The 22,107-nt window shown below is 34.5% G+C and overlaps 4 protein-coding genes across 4 annotated transcripts; 1 reads left to right on the forward strand and 3 right to left on the reverse strand.

The window, feature by feature from the left end:
• Positions 1 to 1,374: 1,374 nt before the first annotated feature.
• Positions 1,375 to 8,208, reverse strand: LOC111483925. The gene is made up of 9 exons (XM_023130298.1): positions 7,858 to 8,208; positions 4,340 to 6,880; positions 4,156 to 4,236; positions 3,710 to 3,862; positions 3,299 to 3,462; positions 2,966 to 3,113; positions 2,755 to 2,877; positions 2,243 to 2,330; positions 1,375 to 1,795 (listed from the first exon to the last, which is right to left on the reverse strand). Exons 2-9 carry the CDS (start codon positions 6,773 to 6,775, stop codon positions 1,596 to 1,598), a joined length of 3,393 nt encoding a protein of 1,130 aa, XP_022986066.1. The 5' UTR covers positions 6,776 to 6,880; positions 7,858 to 8,208; the 3' UTR covers positions 1,375 to 1,595.
• A 2,525-nt stretch (positions 8,209 to 10,733) lies between these two features.
• LOC111483929 (putative rRNA methylase YtqB) lies at positions 10,734 to 13,995 on the forward strand. Its single transcript, XM_023130304.1, has 6 exons — positions 10,734 to 11,025; positions 11,207 to 11,270; positions 11,562 to 11,754; positions 12,442 to 12,515; positions 12,708 to 12,863; positions 13,650 to 13,995. The coding sequence occupies exons 1-6, from the start codon at positions 10,833 to 10,835 to the stop codon at positions 13,771 to 13,773; spliced, it is 804 nt and encodes a 267-aa protein (XP_022986072.1). The 5' UTR covers positions 10,734 to 10,832; the 3' UTR covers positions 13,774 to 13,995.
• LOC111483928 (transcription factor MYB63-like) lies at positions 13,704 to 16,773 on the reverse strand. Its single transcript, XM_023130303.1, has 4 exons — positions 16,553 to 16,773; positions 15,270 to 15,399; positions 14,469 to 15,204; positions 13,704 to 13,780 (listed from the first exon to the last, which is right to left on the reverse strand). The coding sequence occupies exons 1-3, from the start codon at positions 16,689 to 16,691 to the stop codon at positions 14,502 to 14,504; spliced, it is 972 nt and encodes a 323-aa protein (XP_022986071.1). The 5' UTR covers positions 16,692 to 16,773; the 3' UTR covers positions 13,704 to 13,780; positions 14,469 to 14,501.
• A 2,627-nt stretch (positions 16,774 to 19,400) lies between these two features.
• LOC111483931 (ubiquitin-NEDD8-like protein RUB1) lies at positions 19,401 to 22,015 on the reverse strand. The gene is made up of 3 exons (XM_023130306.1): positions 21,817 to 22,015; positions 20,826 to 21,085; positions 19,401 to 19,759 (listed from the first exon to the last, which is right to left on the reverse strand). The coding sequence occupies exons 1-3, from the start codon at positions 21,907 to 21,909 to the stop codon at positions 19,648 to 19,650; spliced, it is 465 nt and encodes a 154-aa protein (XP_022986074.1). The 5' UTR covers positions 21,910 to 22,015; the 3' UTR covers positions 19,401 to 19,647.
• Between the last annotated feature and the right edge of the window lie 92 nt (positions 22,016 to 22,107).

Consider the following 22,107-nt stretch of genomic DNA (forward strand, 5'->3'; position numbering starts at 1 on the left):
AGAGATTGAGAATGATTCAAAGGTAAGATCGGATGCTTTGGCTTCTTTTGTTTTGTTTCTTTTTGACAGTGTATTTTTTACTGTTTGCCAACTGAACTACATAACTCATTTCCAGCTCTAGAGGCACAGGTTTTGTAGTGTTATGGGCAGAATCATGTCACCAATGGTTGTTTGAAACTAAGAAACTTGTTTCACTCTGAAGCTTATGAATTTTCTTAGCTCTATAGTTGCATCAGTCATTTTACACCTCAAGTAGCTATAAGTTTGACGAAACAGTAGAGATATCGCCGTATCGATATGATGGGACGCTGCTTGAGCATCTCAGTCGTCCCATTTCATAATGATAGGGCGACGATTTCTGTATGTGAATTTGAGTTTAATGCAGCTTGCAAGGTTTGTACGCATGTTTACAAGGCTAGTTATGTGGCAAAAATGAAAATGGTGGATGATGGATTTGAGGAGAAAGTGAAAGAACGAAAGAAACAGAAATTATAAACATTGGCAGAGAAAGGACTATTGAAGCGAAGGAACAAAAGGAGAAGAAAAGAAAAAACTTCAAAGCAGTTGACTGTTGACAGTTGACAGTTGACAGTTGACAGTTGAATAAGAATCTCACCTGCCATCATCAAAATTTTGATATTCCTTAATTTAGTGTACATGTGGGGTCCTAAGTTTTTGTTAGTATTTTTCTTTAATATATTTCTCTTAACATAATTTTTTAGAATTTTGATAACCTAAGCTCCCTTCTGATTGGGAATTCCTTTTTTTATAATCTTTTTTTCCTATCAGAAAATGAGAATGTTTATGAACTTTCTTCATTTTTGTACTTTTAAATGATAGGTATTTATTTATTGTACACAAAATTCCAAAACCAGTATTTGTATGCATAGAAAAATATTAAAATGCAAAGATTAAATAAAAGTTAGTACAAATTAGGGTTTAGAGTAAAGAATTTTGAAAACACAGGAATAGACGAAAGTTACCTGGATTGTATGTAAAAAGGTTAAAACAGCCATTTTTTTAACCGTTTTTCTAGAAGATCATGGGATCAAATCTTTATGAAAAGATAACAACACCGAGCTACAAATCACACATTAATCTAACAAAAAGGGTGTTAGACGAACACGACTCTCTACAATGGTATGATATTGTCCACTTTGAGCATAACCTCTCATGGCGCTCTCATGTCTTTGCTTTGGGCTTCTCCAAAAGGCCTAATGGAGGGAGTATTTTTTGATTATAAACCCATGATCATTTCCTAAATTAGCCGACATAGGACTTTCATCATTCAACAAAGGGAAATGAATACGAGAGTTGCATAATTCAAACAAGTAGATATTGAATTTGTGAACCGCTCAAAATCAGGAACTAGGCTGGAAATCAATGGCAGCAAAGCCCTCCTAACTAGCTTTTATCAGTTTTTTTGCATAAACTATAATAAAGAATTATATTTAAGGTTCAACAGTATATTTCACACCAAAACACTTATCTACCTTCTATTGACAAAAATACACACAATTTTCAAGACTGTAGAATAGAATGAACAAATATATAAGAAAGCATATGAGTAACTCAACAATCCATTTGAAAGATGATTATGACCTTGGTATTTTGGGACCTTGTGCTTTTGTTTGGCTAGCAGCGGCTGTTGACATAACACGCAGACGGCCTGCAACTTCTGTGAAGGATGGCCTATCTGAAGGATTTGGCGCCCAGCAATGTTCCATCAACTTTCTCCATTCAGAATCACAGTAACTTGGAATGGTTGGTCTCAATGTGTTATTCACAATACCCCCTGCACATAAGAAGTGATATCTTGAGATCAAGTTTCGTCTTGGCGACAATTAAAAATCACTCATATTGCTAATCTTGTGTGCTCAAATGGTAAAAACCAGTGGGAGCCTAACTAAGAATTAGTTTATTTTTCTTATGAGTAGCCATACTTTCATGAACATACAACGAAGAAGACCCACATTAAGAGAAGGCAGCCAACAAAAATGGTTTCCATCTAACAAAATAATACTTGTCTGGCAATTACAAAAAAAACTAGTCAGACACCATAGGGACGCGTTGAATTAGTATATGGTTGCTAGGTTTCCCATAGAACTGAAACTGTTATTATTAAAATTTAGCTTGATTTATGATGTCTGAATTCGGAGAAGAAAGGTCAGCGTGTGCATGAATCAACACAGAGATAGTATTTTAACGTGCAGGACAGAAGTTAAAGTCTAGATATTCTTACCTATGATAGCCCCATAATGCATGTTGGCATATGGTTCCTCTCCTGTGAGAATCTCCCATAATACAATACCGAAAGAGAACACATCAACCTGTATATCAAATGGCTTTTAGTCAATAGAACAGTCGCTTTAGAGTTTCGTATCTAAGTCATTTCCAACTAGGATAGATTTGGAATTATTTCTTAGGCCATCTCATATAGAATATTTGCCGATGTGTGTTAATCATATGGCATATAGTGTCAATGTGTGTACAATGTAGCAAGAGTTGTGTTTTTTGTATTCCCACAAACTACAAGCGTTTTAAATTTGAAAATAAAGCATGCAAACAAACTACCGTCCATGCAGATTTCAAGAGTGCTTGGAATATTTTCAAATTTCACTGTCAAGTACAGGCAACTGAGAAATTTCCATGCCATGCAGAACTTCAATGAATCCAAATGGTAGATAAAATAACAGAGAAACACTGGTTAATTTTCTAGTAGGACATTCAAAAAGACTGACACATGTACATCACCTTCTCAGAGACTTTATTGCTGCTACCATTTAGTAGCTCAGGTGCCATCCATGGTAGGGTTCCTCTTACACCACCAGACACCAAGGTATTTCGCTTGATCTTTGACAGGCCAAAATCAGCTACCTGAAATAGAAGGTGGGTCACGCATAGAAATACAAATATATTTTAAATGGACAGACATAAGAAAACAGCATAAACACCCTCGGATCACCTTGCAAATTGGTCTTTGAGGATCCTTCAAGTTCACAAGCAAATTATCACATTTCAAATCAAAATGGACAATACTTTTTGAGTGTAAATATTCCATTCCGAATGCTGCATCCATTGCAATTATTAGCCTCTTACGTCGATCAAGATGCCTGCAAGTTAAAAATTTGTAAAATGGGAAATGTGACTATGAAAATAAACTGGGGCATAAATCAAAGTTCATCTCTTTGAAACTATCGATTTAGTCACTGTATTAGTGATATAATTTTGGTTTATATCTGTATAGATCCCGAAATATACTGAACTCAAAACCAGAAAGAAACAGCTGGGGTCTTACTTATCCTTGGAAAGCAAAACATGTCGAAGTGAACCATCAACCATGTATTCTGTCACAGTAGCTAATGTTCCACCAGGACCATCTTGCACAACACCATAAAATGCAACCACGTTGGGATGGTGAAGTTTTGAAAGAATATCGGCTTCCCTCCAGAACTCTACAGTCTATAGGGGACGAAAGATAAAAAAATAAGATTACATGACGGTGTTAGCGGCAACCCAAATAGAAACCGTACCCCGATTAAAGAAAAAAAAAACAACACTATGACGTAGCACCACAATTTCTTAATTATTTCCCCCCAATAAACGCCAGGAACTAATGGTTTGTTGAAAAATACCAGAAATAATAGTAATAGTAATAACAACGAGTATAATACAGCATCAACAAATAGCTAAAACAAATTAAAATTACCAATCTCTCTAGCTCTGACGATCGACCCATAAAGCAAGTTTTCTTTATTCTCTTAATTGCAACATCAGTTCCTCTCCACTTTCCATGATAGACAGTGCCGAAAGTTCCAGAACCCAATTCCTTCAACTCTTCAAGATCATTGTTCTTTATGATCTAATATGTGCATGCAGAAGGTAAGCAAAGTGCAAAGATAGTACACATTCTGAAAGAGCAAGGGGGTAATAAACAGAAGCCAGTCTATCTAAAATTGATCTTCTATTCAAATTAAGCAACCAGAGTTAAAAGGGAAAAACAGATAGTTTTACAGCAGGGCTGATGTGTAAAAACTTAAAGGGGCAGAAGAAGTCCCCAGGAAGTTCCCAATGTTTCGCACTTTCCATACTTCGTGGAGATTTACAGGCAGCAGGAGAGGATATCATATATTTAATAGCATGAAAGAACTATACCTGTAATGTATTAGGATCAAAATTTCCCAAAGAAGGATCATGAGGAGGTAAGCCACTGCCCTTAGATTCTACCTTAGCATCCTGCCAGGAGTATAAAATTTAGTTAAGGATCATCCCAGTTTATGAGTCAATTTTCTAATAAAAACAGAGGAATTATAGATCCATAGTAAGAACTGAAGTGTACCTCATGCCCATACTCTAACGTCTTTAGGTTTTCCATCATAGCGTCAAATTGCGAACTATCGACGCCATTCAGTCGGGAATGATCATAACGTGAAAGAAAATTGGTGGTGTCGTGTCCACTTATCCTATACACTTTCTGGTCATCACCAAAATTGAGTTGAGAATCTTCATGAATTATAGTTGTTGAAGGAGTAAGATTGTCTCCAACAGTCTTGGGAGCAGATGAAAACCCAATGTGATCTTGGTCAATAAGAGAAACATCATTTTGAACAAACGTTTCTTGTGCCAAATTATGGAAATGTGACCAGCCCTTACGTTCATGATTTTCTACATTAATACCCAAACCAGTTCCATCTTCGTGCAGTTGGTTGCTAATATCAAATGAATCCTCAGAAGGTATTGCTTTGGAGAATATATCGGATAAGAAATCACGAGAAAATCGATTGTCAATATCTATAACAATGTCTCCTTGCACCGGTTTGGAAACATTACCCGTGGATGCTTTTTCAGTAACATTGCTAATTAAACTTTCTTCCTTAGAACCAATCTGAGATTGCTCAAGACTTTTATTGTCTTTACACCCCATTCCAACAACCTCACCCATGTCAAGCTGCAAGAGACCCAATGCAGAATCCTCATGATTCTTTACAGAAGATACTTGGCCATCTTGAATTTGGTAACACTCATCATGCCTGACTTTAGTAGCAGTATGTGATGGTTTTTCCATGGGAAGGGAATTTTCAGCTTCGCAATTGCTGCTATCTTGCAATTGGACAGTGGATTCTGGTATCTGGTCCTGATCAGACTGTGAATGAGAGATTAGAAACTGGGAACCATGCGCATCCTCAGATTTAGATAAGCGATTCATTAACTCCTCCTGCCCCCTAGGAATTCTCTCAGAGCGATACACTCTTTGCACAACAGCTGGAGGCTCAAGGAGACTCAAATCAACGACCTCTGATTCACTGTCCATATAATCATGAGTATATGCATTCGATGGCAACTTATGAATCATGTTATCCATATCACTTGATCTAGAAACTATAGGATTTCCAGAAACAGACATTGAAGGAAGTCCTTCCGAACCCTGGAGGTCTGACTCATTCTTGGGAGTTAAGAAGGGAAACTCACCTTGCGCCATGGAAACTGGAGTTGATTTTTCATCAAACAAATGAGAAGGAATTGAGGAGCAGCCACTTTTAGGATGAATCTCTTTCTCAAACGAATCATTTAACTTTCCTTTCAACTTTGTTGATGGTATCTCTGGATATTGTCCTTGAGGCTCATGATAAGTCTGTACAAAGGTTTCATAAGCATTATAGGCATTTGCCCGAACAGGTTGTGAAGACTGCAAGGATGACGAGGCAATATTACCAGTTAAGGCCGATGCATTGACACCAGCCAATTCCTTAAGAACTGTACCCCTTTCAATGCTTTGTCCATCTACCTCATCCAGGTTATTGGTAGAAAAACTTGCTAAGCCATGCAGGTTTGAGCTTTTTCTAGTAACACTGTCCATGCCGTTGACTGCAACAACATACTGGATCTCAGAGTCATTATCCACATTACCCATAGAAAAACTCCCTTCATCCAAATCACTCATTGAAAACAGAAAAATTCTAAGTTTTTTGGATCCTTTGTCATCTTTGAACTCATTACACTCCTCCATCATATTCTGGAGATCCTCATCACAAGAAACTGAAACCAACGCATCAAGGTCCTCACCAGGAAGCTGATATTTAATTGCATATGTTTCATTATAGATTGATGATGTTTTCTGCATAAGCTCCTGCCAAGTGATGTCCTTTTTTATCCGAATGATGCGTGTTTCACCCCCAACATATCTCAACTTACTATCACTTGGACGAGGTAAAATTTTCCCACCAAAACTGCAGAGGACTTTCATCTTTGCTAACGAGCCATCAGAAGTTCCAGAAGAAGCATAGCCATGACCAATTCCCCGACCACTATCATATCCTGACGGCTCGCGTGATTTGTGATGAACTGTTCCATGGTTATTTTTGTCTCCATGTAATGAAGAGTTTTTTCGCTCAAAATCTTTTGTACCTTTTTCCATTATAGTAATCATTGAATTATCTGATCCACATTCAGACCCAGTACGACTAAGGCCTAAAATTCCTTTTAAATCCATATAACCTGAAGTGCAATTAGGGTCACTAACTGAGTCCGGAATGAGTGGTTTTCGGGAATTTGCTCGGTCACGCATAAACTCAAAAGCAAACTCCTCGCCTGTCTGTATGGAGTAATTAAGGACAGGCTTAACCTCTGACATCCTAAGATCCATGGTTCTTCCATCACTTTGCATGTTAACAATACTCATAGGGTCCTCTATGGATGATTTAGAAGCAGGTTGTAGTTCCCCAAATCCAAATTGCATGGAAGTGCACTGGAGCTGGTCATTTCTTGACTGTTCCATCTCATCATGTTTTGATAACTTTGTCGTCAACTCAGCCAAGCTTGAACAAGCTCAACCAGACAGAAGGCAATAGGGAAAAGTTGCTTGGAAATCAGAGTGCTAGCTCTACAATACCAGGAGTTGGAATATATATTAAAAAACCATCAGAAATAGTACAAACTACCAAAAATAGCTGAAGCATATTGATTTTCAAACAAGAGGTTGTTAAATGTAAAACAATCGAAATTTCCAGATATGATCTGATACATAAACTGGTTCAACGAAACTAGTTCCCTATTTCAAATTTTCTTAAATTATTTGAAAACCATCTCAAATCAGCTAAAAATTCTTTAGAATAATTTATCATCTCATAAAATAGAAAATTTCAAGTCAATCATGCTCGTGCATTTAAGTGCTGGAAAAAAGAAGTTCATTGAAGTTTTTTTTTAAACAAATCGGAGAAACGAAGAACAAGTTTATAGTTTTTCACTTTCAGAATTTAGTACCTCTCTTATACTTTTTTTCAAAATAGATCAATCATCAAGCATGAAGTGTTTGATGCATGTCCAATAAGTGTAAGGAATTTGAAGTGTCTGATAGAGTAACTGAAAAACATGCTACCAAACTTAAGTTTTTGCGATTCAAAGCTCAAAACAATCAATTTTTTAGAGCTAGTTGATACACCACAGTAATTCATAAATACTCTAAATCCTTTATTTCCTTCATCTGATTGAAGTCAAACAAAAACTTGCGATCTGTACAATCAGAGCCAAGCCAATCCATAAGAGACGAACCATAATACTATAGTCTTGAGTAGTCAACACAAAAGAACCAGACAACGAAGAGTATGAATAACTGTTTATAGGATCCATCTAAATACATTCTATCTGTATACTTCACGATCACGAACATTCCGCTAGGTCTGCAATAGAATTTAGATTCATCTAACCAGATACTCAATTACAATACTACACATACTAAACGAACATAAATTTCACGGAAATGAAAGTACTGGCACACTAATCAACATCAGATCAAGCAAGAATCTTCAAAAGCTCAATCAGATCCACATAAAAAAATAAAAATGTAATGAATCGGAGTACCTGATGAATTTGCAGAGCGAACCAAGGAAGAAACACCATATCTCAAACCTCCCGAGAAGGTTCGAGTACTAAGAAATAGTACTGCCTCCACGAGAAGCTCGAAAAACAAAATTTCCTCGACTTTCCCTCAGTTCATTCACTCTTTCCAACACTCCAAGCCTTTGATCCGAGTCGATGAAATAAACAAAAACAGAAACCAAAACGAAATTAAGAGTCCTTTTTCTTCAGATTTCTTCAACAGATATCAATCTCCTTTTGGCTTGATAACACATAAACTGAAGCTCGATCTTCAGGCAATACAACTTGAAATTTCCATTCATTTCTTTCGAATTAGCGAATTCTTCGCCAACAGTCAAAACGAGAAGAAGGTAGCAATACCCTGAAACCATCTTCCATAAATACCCCTGCTATACCACTTTTTTACATGAATGCCATTACTTTTCAAACTGTTTTCCGCGTTGACTATATTTTACAAATTCTACTCTAAGCAACCGCCCCCCACCCCGCCTTCCATGTTGGCTTAATCCCACTGGATCATTCGCCACGTGGCACGACCAAAACCGAACGATCGTTACTGTAAAGATCTGAGTGGTCCTCTCGTGGGACCCAGTAGCGCGGTAACATTTCTGTCGTTTATTTAAATATTCCAGATCTTTTATTTCGTTTTTTTCTTTTTTATGGGGGGTTTATATTGATAGCAGGCTCAGTTAGATTTGAGCACACTGGATAATTACCCATCATCTCTGTGCACCAATGATGTATCACCACGTCGCACTTCCAGCCATTTGGAAAGATTTTTTTTTCTCTTCAAAGCCACGTAAGAAATGGATCTATGGACGTGAAATTTTTTTAATACTTTTCTTTAGTACTATATATAAAATTATACTTCAAATAAAATAATACATTAAGTATTTTCATTTTAATAAGTGATAATTAAATATAAATTATAAATATTATATTAAATATAAATTATTAAAACATAATAATTATTAACTGATCTGATCTAAGTAAAAAAAACAATTAGACACTACGAATTATATTTATTAAATTATTAAAAACACCCCTGAATTATATCATTTATTTATGAGGTTATCCTAATTTTGATTTGATATTCTAAAAAAGCTATTAAAGTAAATATAATTTAAATTAATAATAATATTTTTTTTAAAGATTTTTATTCTTTGTTATTATAATTTAGTCAATTATATTTAATTTAAGTAAGTAATATAGTTTGGACAACAATATTGAGTGACCGACTTAAAATGTATCCACCGACATATCATATAATTTGGACAACAATATTGAGTGACCGACTTAAAAATAAAGTATTATTATAGGACAAGAATGTATTATTTTTTAAAATTAAATAAATAATGCATTCTTGTCCTATAATAATACTTTATTTTTCCAAAACCAAAAGTAAAAGTTACTTTTGCAATCACATGCACGTAAATAAATGGAAGGATGCATTTAATGAGTCAAATATTATATTAAATTAGCTTATATAATTATATATATTAATCGATTAAGATATGAATTTTTTTTAATTATTTATAAAGTTGGATTCAAATTCCATTCACATTATGTAATATATTAAAAATTATATGAGTCTCTTCACATTATTTGAATATAGTTAAAATAATTCAATAATTATATTAAAATATCTCAATGTATTATTTATTTCATATTATAAACTCAAATATGTAAATTTATATCAAATAATTTATTATAATTAAATTATGTTATTATTGAAAGGAAAAAAAAATGCTAAAAAAAGAAAGAAATTCACAAAGCGAGCGGAGCGTTCCAACGAAATTGGGTAGAGGAAGTAATTAAGCCCCGAATCGGAGGGTAAAGTCGGAAAAAGAAAAAGTTTCCGAAAATTAAGGTTGGGTTTCCTTTAAGAGAAAATTTGAATATGTATCAATTAAGTAATAAACTTCCATTGGGAAGAAAAATAAATCCATCGCGCATTTGTAACCGTCCATAAATCTTCCAATAGATTAACTCCACGTGTCCTCATACAAGCTCTGGCCAATTCATGCAATTAATTATACATTTTACCAAATAATAAATAATTAAATAATTAAAATACCATTTTGCCCCATCCTCCAATATAAATTTGAAATATTTTTTTTACATCAAGTATATTTAGTTTTTTTTTTAATTTAACTTAAATTCTTAAAATATCCTTAATATTTATAAGTTTAATTCAAAACAAAATTTAATTATTATTAAAAGAAATTAAAAATGTTAATTTAATTCATACTAAAAATAACTATCAAAGAAGGCCAAGATGAAAATGACATTAAATTTTATTATTTAAAAAAAAAAACAAAAAAACAAAACAAAACAAGTGTATGGACAGTTGCGTCGTGGCAGAGAAGCACTGCAGGAGTTCAATTAATTGAAGTGACCTATGCTCCAAGGCATTTTTTGAACAAATAAATTAAATATAATTTTAATTAATATAATTATTTAGATTTTTTTTAATATTTAATTATCTCAATTTTATTTGGACAGTATTTGGTATTTAAATAGCCGAGTGTACATCTTACTTGGCACAAGGAGAGCCATTTGTCCGAGTGTGCTCATCTCGATGCCACGTGTCAGTTCATACACATAGAAAAAGACAACAGCAGCAACAAACTGTTTCAAGGCGGTGCGTTTTAGTCGTTTTGTTCTCAAAGGTCACGCCATACCGTGGACTACATGCTACTGCTGAGGTGGCAAGGTGGTAGACAAGTCATCTTCATGTCTAGTCAGATAATATTTTTTAATATTTAATTGAATGGTTCGCTAAAATAATCACAAAAGCCCATTATTGTAAAAGCCCATAAATAATGACAAAGCCATATTCTTGTTAGTGGGCTCATTGTAACCCGGCCCGGTCGTATTGTAATCGTCATTCCGTCCCCTCACCGACGACAGTACAGGCGGAATCGCCGGTGAAGGTAATCCAGAGAGTTGGGGAGATGTTATCTTTGAAATTTGGGTACAAATGGGTAGCGGTTGCTGCTGCCTCCGAACCAGTCGTAGGACGTCAAAGACATTTGAGAAATCTTTGCTGCTTTTCTAATCGTATTCACTCAAATGGTATATCGTCCGAGTATCAGACTTATTTCTCTTCACCGTCGTCGTCGTCGAAAGATTTTTCTTCTCTAGAAGGTTACATTTTCATTTTGTTGTGCTTAAATCTGCACATTATCTTGTTAGATTATCATTTACCAACATAATATTCGTTTTAGGGGTCTTGATTTTGATTATTGTTAATGTTGTTGTTGTTTTTGTAATCATTTCCATTGAAATTTGATGTGCTGTTGTGAAATTGTGCATGATGCGATAATAGGATTGGAGGATGTCATGGTTGGCTACCTTTTTGGGAAGAAGAGAGCGACAGAAGTTGCTCACTCGTATGTATTTGCATCATCAGCTAACTTTTTTTTGTGCATTTTTACATGTGCTGGTATGGCTGTATGTTTTCTATGTTTTCAGGCCTTTGTTCTTCACTGGCCTCTCTTTTTCAATGCAATGGTCTCTATTGAGCTGTATGATCATTAGGCTCAAACCTATGCCTTGTTTTTTTAAACACAGAACAGCATCATGGCTTCTTGCATTTTGTTCTACAGAAGATTTTGCATTATGGGCAGTACTTTGCTTGCTTTCTAGCTGTTGTTCTAGATATTAATTACCTTGTCCATCAGTGTATGGAAACGTGTCATCAGAACAGGGGATACAGTGGTAGATGCTACTTGTGGAAATGGGTATGATACTCTAGCTATGCTCAAAATGGTTGCTGATGAAGCTGGTTCTGCGCGTGTTTATGCAATGGACGTTCAGAAAGAGGCTTTAGAAAGCACTTCTGCGCTACTGGATGAGTCACTCAGTGAAAAAGAGGTATCCATTGATTTATCACATTTTAGGCCAATCCATGATTTACTTCTAGTAAATATATATCTCATAACTTGCTCCAATTAGTGGCCTACAGCCTAAAATTGTAATTACGATAGCAAATATTGTCTGTTTTGGCCCGTTATGTATCACCGTCAGCCTTACGGTTTTAAAGCGCATTAGCTAGGGAGAGGTTTCCACACCCTTATAAGAAATGTTTCATTTTTCTTTCCAACCGATGTAGGATCTCACAATCCACCTATCTTGGGGCTGGCTTTCTCATTGGCTCACCACTCAGTGTCTAACTCTGATACCATTTGTAACAACTCAAGCCCACTGCTAACCGATATGTCCACTTTGGCCTGTTACGTATTGTCGTGAGCCTAATGGTTTTAAAACGCGTCAGCTGGGGAGATGTTTCCACACCCTTTTAAGGAATGCTTCATTCCCCTCTCCAACTGATGGGGACCTCACAATCCACCCCCCTTGGGGGCCCAACGTACTCGCTAGCACACCGCCCGATGTCTAGCTATGATACCATTTATAACACCGGGCGGTGCGGAAAGCTTTTAACGTTTATTTTTGTCAGTTCACTTTCAAAAAATGGGGATCAACCGATGACTCTACCTTCGGATTTGTGTAGTTAATCTTTGAACAATTGTTCAAGTGCTTATATTTTCCAGTTTTATGTAGAGGAAACTTGTTAAACTCTCCTCCATTTGCCACAGCAGAATGGAAGATGTCATTCCAGAGGGTTCTCCCGTTAGGTAATGATTCCACATTTTGTGCTTAGTAATGACATATTTGTCATTTTAATTGATACCTATCCTTTTTTGCATTTTTTTGCTAATATTATGAATCTTGAACAACCATGTAAGAAAGTTGAAGAACGAGAAAGAATTCAAATAAATTTATTATCTGTGATTAGATATACCAGTTAATGCTGCTTTATTTCTTAGGCTTGTTGCATTTAACCTTGGCTACCTACCTGGTGGTAACAAAGCAATCACTACAAAGTCAGAAACAACATTACAAGCACTTGAAGCTGCCTATAGAATTCTGAAACCTGGAGGGCTCATCAGCCTTGTGGTTTACGTGGGGCATCCTGGTGGACTGTAATACTTCTGCTCCTCTTCTTTTTCTTCCCACTGCAATCCATGCTTATTTCTGTCTTAAAGCTACTAATTTTGGATTTAAAACTTTTTATCTATATATCATCGTTGTGGACAAATCTTGAATGCATCAACAAGTGCATATTTCATCTTTTTCTTTCATCAGTAAAAATTAATTCACAAGGCTAAATACCTGCTTTGTGGGATGACATTGGTAGTAATCCAATCTCTGAACTAGTCATATCTCTGTTTTCTTTGAAAATAAATTGTGGGGTTGGGGTTATATATCACGCTGTTACGGACAGGGGAATACACACATCGAATTAAATAACGCTTGTTTGTGAGATCCCATCTCGGTTGAAAAGAGGAACAAAACATTCCTTATAAGGGTGTGAAATCCTCTCCCTAGTAGATGCATTTTAAAACCGTGAGGCTGATGGTGATACGTAACGGACCAAAGCGGACAATATTTGCTAGTAGTGAGCTTGGGCTGTTACAAATGGTATTAGAGCTAGACATTGGGCGGTATGTCAACAAGAATGCTGGGCCTCCAAGGGGGTGGATTGTGAGATCCCACATCGGTTGGAGAGGGAACGAAACATTCCTTATAAAGGTGTGGAAACCTCTCCCTGATAGACACGTTTTAAAATCGTGAGGCTAACGGTGATATGTAACGGACCAAAACAGACAATATCTGCTAGCGTTGAGTTTAGACTGTTTCATTATTAGTTCGCGCAAATGTTTGTGAGTTTGATAGACGTTCTAATGGGTTTGTTTTCTAATGTTTAGGGAAGAATTGGATACTATCCAAAAATTTTCTGGCGAGCTGGGTGTTGAGAATTGGATTTGTTGTAAGCTTCAGATGTTGAACCGGCCACTAGCTCCAGTGCCTGTGTTCTTATTCAAGAGATGAAAGTGGTAAACGTTTCTTTTCTTTGCACTCCTACGATTCCTAGCTTCTTTGTTTGATGATGGTAGATGGAATCATAAAAGAATGTTGGGTATTATCATAATTTCATGTCAATTTCGTAATGAAGTGAGCTTAGTTCTGCAGTTTCATGTCAATTTTTAAAATAAATAATTAATGTATATATTTGTTTGAGTAAGTAAAGTTTGGTGTAGATTTAAAGGCAAAGCTACTGACTGGGGTTTGGTATGTGAATATTGTGTGCATGTGCATCATTCTTGCTCCAACCAAACCAATGTTCTTTGACTTTGATTTCTAAACTTCCATGCCATTGGTTTTAACTTAAGTTAAAGGTCATCTCTAAATGTAACGATCGTGACTAGGAGTATATATAGATTAGGTTGGATCGAGAAATAGTCAAGGTAAACTAAATTTAATTTAATAACGACAGAGGATGCAATATGAACCACTAAATCCAAAAATATAAATGGATATGGATAGATTGTTTTATAGTATAGTATTGACATTACATAACCATATTGTATGGTTTTAATTCGTTGTAATTTTCCTTTACAATTCAAATGTTGGTACCTATAAAACATTAATTTTCCCTTAGGAAAAACACTAAAATTAAGTCCTAATTAAGTGCATGATGTGTGTGTGTATATATATATACATATATACATATATGTATATATATATGTTTTGGAAGTGGGATTTTAGCTCTAAAGTTGTTATGTCAACCCATCTGCAAAATAAGCCATACAAGGGTCCACGTCGTCCATTAGCAGTCTCTCGGCCGCCGTGACATCGTCGGCGCCGGAGCAGCCATCGGCTTCCAATCCCAGCTCGTTCTCCAAATACTTAAACCACTTATCATTTTCAAATTCCTGCCTTTTTTCTTCTCCAAAGTTCGAAGCTTGACAGTAATATTGATCTACCTCGTTAGATCCGAATAGATCTATGTCCTCTAAATCTAATATGTTCCAAAAATCTTTATCCCATTCTAATGGGATTTCGATTGATTCCAATTCCAATTCCAATTCCAATTCCGACCTTATTTGCTTATTCTCTTTCTTCTTCTCCACTTCCTCTCCAAAATCTAAGTGGTTTTGAGGCCAAACTTTGTCAACTTGGCTACTTGAGTTTGAATTTGAGGGGTTACTCGAAAGGGAACTCGTGGTTTGTTGTTCGGGACAAAAGAGATCACTGGTAACATAGTTGGTCTTGTTCGGTTGTTCGGTCTCTAAGTCTTGAGTTTCGTTGGAGAGGCGTAAACTCGAGGAGGAAGATGATGAAGTTGTCAGAGACTCCTTTGGTTCGTTGCAATCTTTGGTTGTCGCCGTATTTAATAATCTCTTCTTTAAATGTGTGTTCCAAACATTTTTTATCTCGTTATCTGTTCTTCCTGGCAAACGAGATGCAATTTTAGACCACCTGAAATGTGTTGAATTTGTTAAAGGGAGAAAGATTAAAATTTATTATAGCAAATCAAATCATACTTGTTCCCCCAAGTTTTATGCAGCTTGATTATGGTTTCCTCTTCATCTTGTGTAAAGTTTCCTCGTTTTACATCGGGTCGAAGGTAATTGATCCATCTCAAACGACAACTTTTTCCACATCGTAATAATCCTATAAAATGAATTAAGGGAACAAAAAAACGTTAGAATTCATCGTTAAATAAATGATAAATAAAACAAATATATTGTTGCTGAAAATCACCCTAACCAATCATTATAAGATAATATGGTCAAATAAAACATACAAAAGTTCAAATTTCTTTTTCTTGAATAAATAAAGAAGAAAGGGCTTTATGGGTAATTTTCTTTTTTCTTTTTAATTGTTTTTTTAAAATCCACGTGGGACAGAATGGAAAAAAAAATTGTGTTTTTTTGGTAAACAAGGTTGTTGGTCGGTTGGTTGAATTTAAGGTATCAGTCACTTGATATTGAAGAGTTTTTTTTTTTTTTTTTTTTCAATTTTTTAGTTAGGTAGAGATCGATTAATTACCATATATTATTTATACAATATTCTGAAGTAACGTAAAGAAATTAGGTGAATTGAAAAGCTTTAGAAGAAAGACATCGTTTAAAAATGAAAATAATTTGAATTGAGAAAAAGATCGTTAAACTAACTGAACTAAACTACATTAGTAAACTAAGCTTGTAAAATAATACGTCACGAAATTAAAGTTTAGGGTCGGGTTATGAAAATAGGTTTAAGTGTGTTGTTAGTAAGTAATTAAAGAATTATATATCTAATTAAAATGGAAGGATTAATTATTAAAAAAAATCAGCAGAAATGATTTTTTTTTTTTTTTTTCTTCTTATGATAGAATGACTTGAAAGGTCAGCACTCTCTATCCCCTCCTCTACAGTAAAATAAAACAGTAAATTTGTTTTATTTTGGAACATTTAATAATTACTTCATTCAAATTGTCAAAATTTGAATAATATTATCCATTTAAAAAGAAGCAAAATTTTGAATTTAGGGTTAGAGAATAAGAAAAGTAAGCAAAACCCAGATAGAGAAAGTTAGAAATCACGACTATTCATATGATATTGTCCACTTTGAGCATAAGCTCTCGTGACTTTGTTTTGGATTTTTTCAAAACGTCTCATACCAATAAAAGTGGTATTCTTCACTTATAATTTCACGATCTTCCACTGAATTAACCAATGGGGACTCGGACTCACACTCCCAATAATCTTTGAGGATGAAATAAGAGAGAGAGAGAGAGATGGTCCGGCGGCCGTGGACGGCGGAGAGAGGGGAGAGAGAGTACCTGCTTGCTTAGGGAGAGCTCTCCAATTATCATGGCCATAATTTTGGATGAAATTGATGAGCCTGAGATCCTCAGCAGGGCTCCATGGACCTCTCTTCACTTGATTCTTATCGCAACATGGAGCCCTTCCCTTACCCATCTCTTTACCATATACAAGTCTTCTTCTTCTTATTATTATATGAAAGAGGAGAGAGAAACTAGAGAGAGAAACTAGAGAGAGAGACAGAGGGGACAGAACAGAAGGTTCATACCCTAACGTAGGATGGGGGAATATGTTGTAATATATATATAGATATATCAGTTATAAATTAATTAATTGAAGGATTTTAAACCATAATATTTTCCCTATTATTATTATTATTATTATTATTATTTTTTAAACAAAGGAAAAAAAATATAAAAAGAAAAAGCATGGTCGGGGATTCCCTGAGGTCAATTTCAGGAAGGTAAGTTTGCAACCTAAGATCATCACCATCAACGTGACAGACAGGTTGAGGGGATCCATCGGATGTTACTGTTTTACCAAACTTTTTTTTTTTTTTTTTTTTTTTAATTTCATATCCTCCACTTAAATTAATTAATTAATTAATTCAATTTGACTATAAAATTAAATATATTTAATAAGTAATTACCACATCCTAATCTTTGGCTGTTCCATCAATCTCTGTGTGTGTTGGTATGTTCAAAAGCTGTGATTTATTTTAATCAAATATTTATCTAATTTACCTAATTAATCATTTTTACCATTCAATTTTTAATCCCTAACTGTAAAAAAGTTAAAATGGTAATTTAATAAAGATTCAAGGATATTCCTTAATTAAAAATCGTTGATTTTTTTTTTTTTTAATAAAAAGTAATAGATGATGTAATTAGTGAGTTAGTTAATTAATAATTAATTAATTGTGAGTTTGGATTTGGTAGGAATTGAAAATTCTTTGGAGAAGTAGAAATTATAGGAGTTGAATATTAAATATGGGTGGAAAATTGTTTTTAAAAATTAAAAAAAAAAGTTAGAGATCAAATTTTTAATTCTATAAAAATTAATAAATATTTTATAGATATTTATATATAATTCTAATTTCAACCAGCTCCCTTAATTAGTTCACCTGTAAATGATTATTATTTTATTTAATTTTAGGATATATTTAATTATTGAAATTATGATATCACAAATAGAATGAAAAATAAAAAAAAGTCAGATTATTTGGTAATCCAACAAATTTGGTGGCATTCAAAGGAAGAAAAAAAGGCATATATTATTATTATTATTATTATTATTATTATTATTATTAATTTGGTTGTCTAAAATATCTTTTTGTTGTGTAGAAAAAATTGGTAGCGAAAGGAAAGTAGCAAATAATTATTATTAATAATGCAATGGACGTGTGATATTAATATTTTCTTGTGGGTTAGTAACATTTCACTAACCATTCAGACTTTTAACCATTACCAAACACCTACGTGTCCATACTAGAGATAGAGACATGACTTATTACGTATGCGTGACTGTTCTTGATCTGAAGAAATAAAATTGATATCAATCATGAAGATTAATCGATATCTCTAATATCGTAAAAGAAATTGATAAAATATGAAAAAATAAATATATCAAATAGGTGTTTTAATTTAACTGACAATAATTTTTTTTCAAGAAATATTGAGCAATATAAATATTTATCCATTGTTTTTGTGAAATTGAGATCTTCTATCGACGTTTTAATGGTAGATTCTAAAATAAATATAAATATCAATAACAACTTAACTAAATATAATTTACATGATTTATAAAGACAATTCTAGGTAGAAATTTTTAGTTAGGGAAGAAAATTATTCGAATAAATGATGAGAGAACTATTACTTTTAAGACACCCATTTTAGGAATTTAAATATTATGTTATGGCATGAAACAATAGCACATTTTTAGAACGGTTTCAGAAAAGTGTCAAGAGTGTTGATTAGTGGATTCCAGATCCATAAAATAACACAATGGAATGCGACAATACATAATACAGAACAACCGTCAGTGTCCTCGATCAAAATTGATATTAGATGGTAGAGAATTTCAAATTACAAAAAGCATTAATCCTTCTATCAAAGCCATTTCTGATACCTAGTGTTCAGTCAATGCATTGAAATGAGTAGGCAATTTACAAGCATACATTAAAATATTTCTTTAGTCAAACTTGAAATTGCAATTATAAATAACATCAATAATCCAATAATGGTTTAAAAACATTTCCTTGATATCAAACCTTATCAAACCTTAGACTTTTAAGTTCCTAATTTGGAAGAAAATGATTCAAATTATAAAAGGGAGTCAAAGCATTTGAAAAAAGTGACGAAAACATTGCATCAGTTTCATCTGCTGCAGCTCTGTACGATGATTTATTTTTTATTTTGTGGGTATTGTAAATGAATTTCATTATTCTTCCATTATTGAGCACAATAAATGTGGAAACGAGAGTATAAACCCTAATTTCAAGAAAGAATCAATGTCATTTAACTGTTGAGACAGCCATATTCATGTTTGCATGTTCATCTACATGCAGTCTCAAACATGGCATTTAAATCCAACCATCATCTAATCCATTTATATCATATAATTCATAAAAAGAAAATATTAGAGATTTTTTTTTGAAAAAAATGGAATTTCTAGTTCATGGTAAATCCAAAACATAGCGGAGTAGATAAGACGCATATTAACTGTCTCTAGCACGATCTATTATAATAAGAGGAAAGAAAGAGTATGAAGCGCACCTGGAGAGGGACGACCAAACACGCGCCTGTAACACAAGCACGAGTCATAGACAGGAGAGGATCCATAAAAATGAAAGTATAACCACCAGGATAAATTAAGCTTGATTCCCCCAATGAAAAATCGAAGAACTTGGGGAATAAATCTTACAATTTTCTTCCACGCAGAAACCAAATGGTTTTAATAATGTTGAACTTGAAGGAGATAGAGATACACAGGAGAAATCTCTACTAGAGAGTAATTAATAAAGTAAGCTTGGGCTCAAATATTTTCCATTAATCCACGCCAACAAAATAAAACTGAAAATTCAGAATTTCAGGAGGTGATAGATAAAATGCTTTTACAGGTAACCACCCCTCAGGGCGAGCACGAGATGGAGAACAGAACCACCCTCAATGTTGTAGTCTTTAGCCGTCTTGTCATCTGCTAGCTGTTTGCCGGCATAAATCAGCCTGCAAAACGGAGTGCATTTTCAAATTTTAAGTTCCATAAGCAATAAGCAAATCCGATTAATCCGTTTAGTCGGTAACATATCAGAGTGCATAGATCAATACGAAATAGAAGAAAGAATTTTGATGGAATTCAGAATTGTTGACTCACTAATTCTCATTACATGGGTATTATGATATATTTAACGCCACCCCAGAAAATAATAGCATAAAACAGATATTAGAAGAAAGAGCATGGGAAGACCAACCAGAAAGCCTAGAAATCATGGGCAAATTAAACTTAAGTAACGTGACTAACTCTATCAAACTATCAATTTTCAGGCCCAAGCTGTAACGGCCCAGATCCACCGCTAGCAAATATTGTCCTCTTTGGGCTTTCCCTTTCCGGCTTCCCTCAAGGCTTTAAAAACGCGTCTACTAGGGGAAGGTTTCCACACCCTTATAAATGGTGGTTTGTTCTCCTCCCCAACCAACCAACGTGGGACATCACATAAACAATAATGCATTAGACTTTCTGAAAACATTTATTTACATTTTAAATTTGAAGTGCGTGAAACTAACAAAATCTTCTGTCAATCTATATCAAGATTCTCATCTTACATCTTCATTTAAATTTTACTCAAGTGTAAATCTCACTACTTGGAATAAAACTTCAAAAACATGAAACATGTTAACATACAATAAAATACTAAATAGAGATGTCCATTATCTGATCTCCAAATATGGGGGTGGAGATATATCCTTCAACCTAAGGACAGGGAAATAGATGTCTAATCCACTGAAATCTTCTCAAATTAGCAATGGACCTGTCCTTGCGTTGTTTGAATTGTGCTATGTCAATACATTTTAAAATAACACTTCATGCATAAAATAAATGCTGGAATCTAAAATACTCCAACTTCATGAACCCTGTGCTAAGTAGGAAAGATCCAGCCAAATTCTATTCTTAAACAGAGAAGGCATACTGATGCGTTTGAGGGAGATTCAACAAGGTATCCACATATACAAATGCCTATAGAAAGATTTAGTCATTGTAGTTCGAGTAATGGAGAAGAAGGTAAATGCAGACCTTTGCTGTACAGGGGGAATCCCCTCTTTCTCCTCCACCCTCTCCTTGACACGATCAATTGTGTCGGTTGGCTCAATGTCAATCTCAATTTCCTTCCCAGTCAGAGTCTTGACCTTAATCATAGTACCTCCCCTAAGCCTCAAGACGAGGTGAAGGGTCGATTCCTTTTGGATGTTATAATCTGCAAGTGTTCGACCATCTTCCAATTGTTTACCAGCAAAAATTAGTCTCTGCTGGTCAGGAGGAATACCTTCCTTGTCCTATATATAAACAAAACGATAAAACCAAATTGCTTAATTGCCCCGGTTGAAGCTAGAAGGAATGTAATTCAGAATTCAAACTATGATTTTTTTTTTTTTTTTTTTTTTTTTAAAGAAAGGCACAATGGAATCAAATTTCCATATCAAATCTATGGGGACCATAACAGCTTGCAGAATTTTTTTTGTTGGGAAAGTGATTCGGCATGAATAAAAACATATACCAGAAAACAAAACAACGCCATGGAAGAAGCTAAATGGTAAACAGACATACGATAAGAATCAGCAAAAACTCAGAGAGCATTACGCAGTTTATGTATAAAGGAAATGTGTCCAGAAAGGAAGAAAACCTTCTCCAACTTAATTTGACTGACAATCGCAGCAAACAAGCAAAAAGGAAACCATCGGCGCCAATTTTTTTAGTTCCCTATCCAATGGATCATGCAAACATATGTTGGTGAGAATTGATTGAAAAAAAAAAAAAAACGGAGTTTCCATAACATCTCCTCTGCGACGAAGACATAGATAATAACATCTCCTCGGCCCGAAGCAACTTCCAAACGGCGAAGGAATCTCCAAGTACGATGAATTAAACGAGTAATCAGACTAAACATAAATCAAAAGGCAAAAAAAGTAAACAACAGGAAAATCAAAACCGAAATTCAATCAAAGAAACGTAAGCCAGAAATGAATTCATAAAAGGCAGTAAGGAAAGGAAGGCAGAAACTACAGACCCGGATCTTGGCTTTGACATTATCGATGGTATCACTACTCTCGACCTCGAGCGTGATCGTCTTCCCAGTTAGGGTTTTGACAAAGATCTGCATCGCTGTTCTTCCCGCGTTCTCAGTAACAGAGCGAGAGAGGAAAAAATCGACAAAGATAACAAAAGGAGTAAGCAAGTCTCGAGAAAATTGGGCAAAATGCGTCTATTGTTTTTGTTAAAATTATTGTATTTATTTATTTATTTATTTATTTTAAATGCCTCCACTATTTACCAAATTACCCCTCATTTACCATTTTTC

This window comes from Cucurbita maxima, unplaced genomic scaffold (genome assembly GCF_002738345.1).
Source record: "Cucurbita maxima cultivar Rimu unplaced genomic scaffold, Cmax_1.0 Cma_Scf00009, whole genome shotgun sequence".
Taxonomy (NCBI): domain Eukaryota; kingdom Viridiplantae; phylum Streptophyta; class Magnoliopsida; order Cucurbitales; family Cucurbitaceae; genus Cucurbita; species Cucurbita maxima.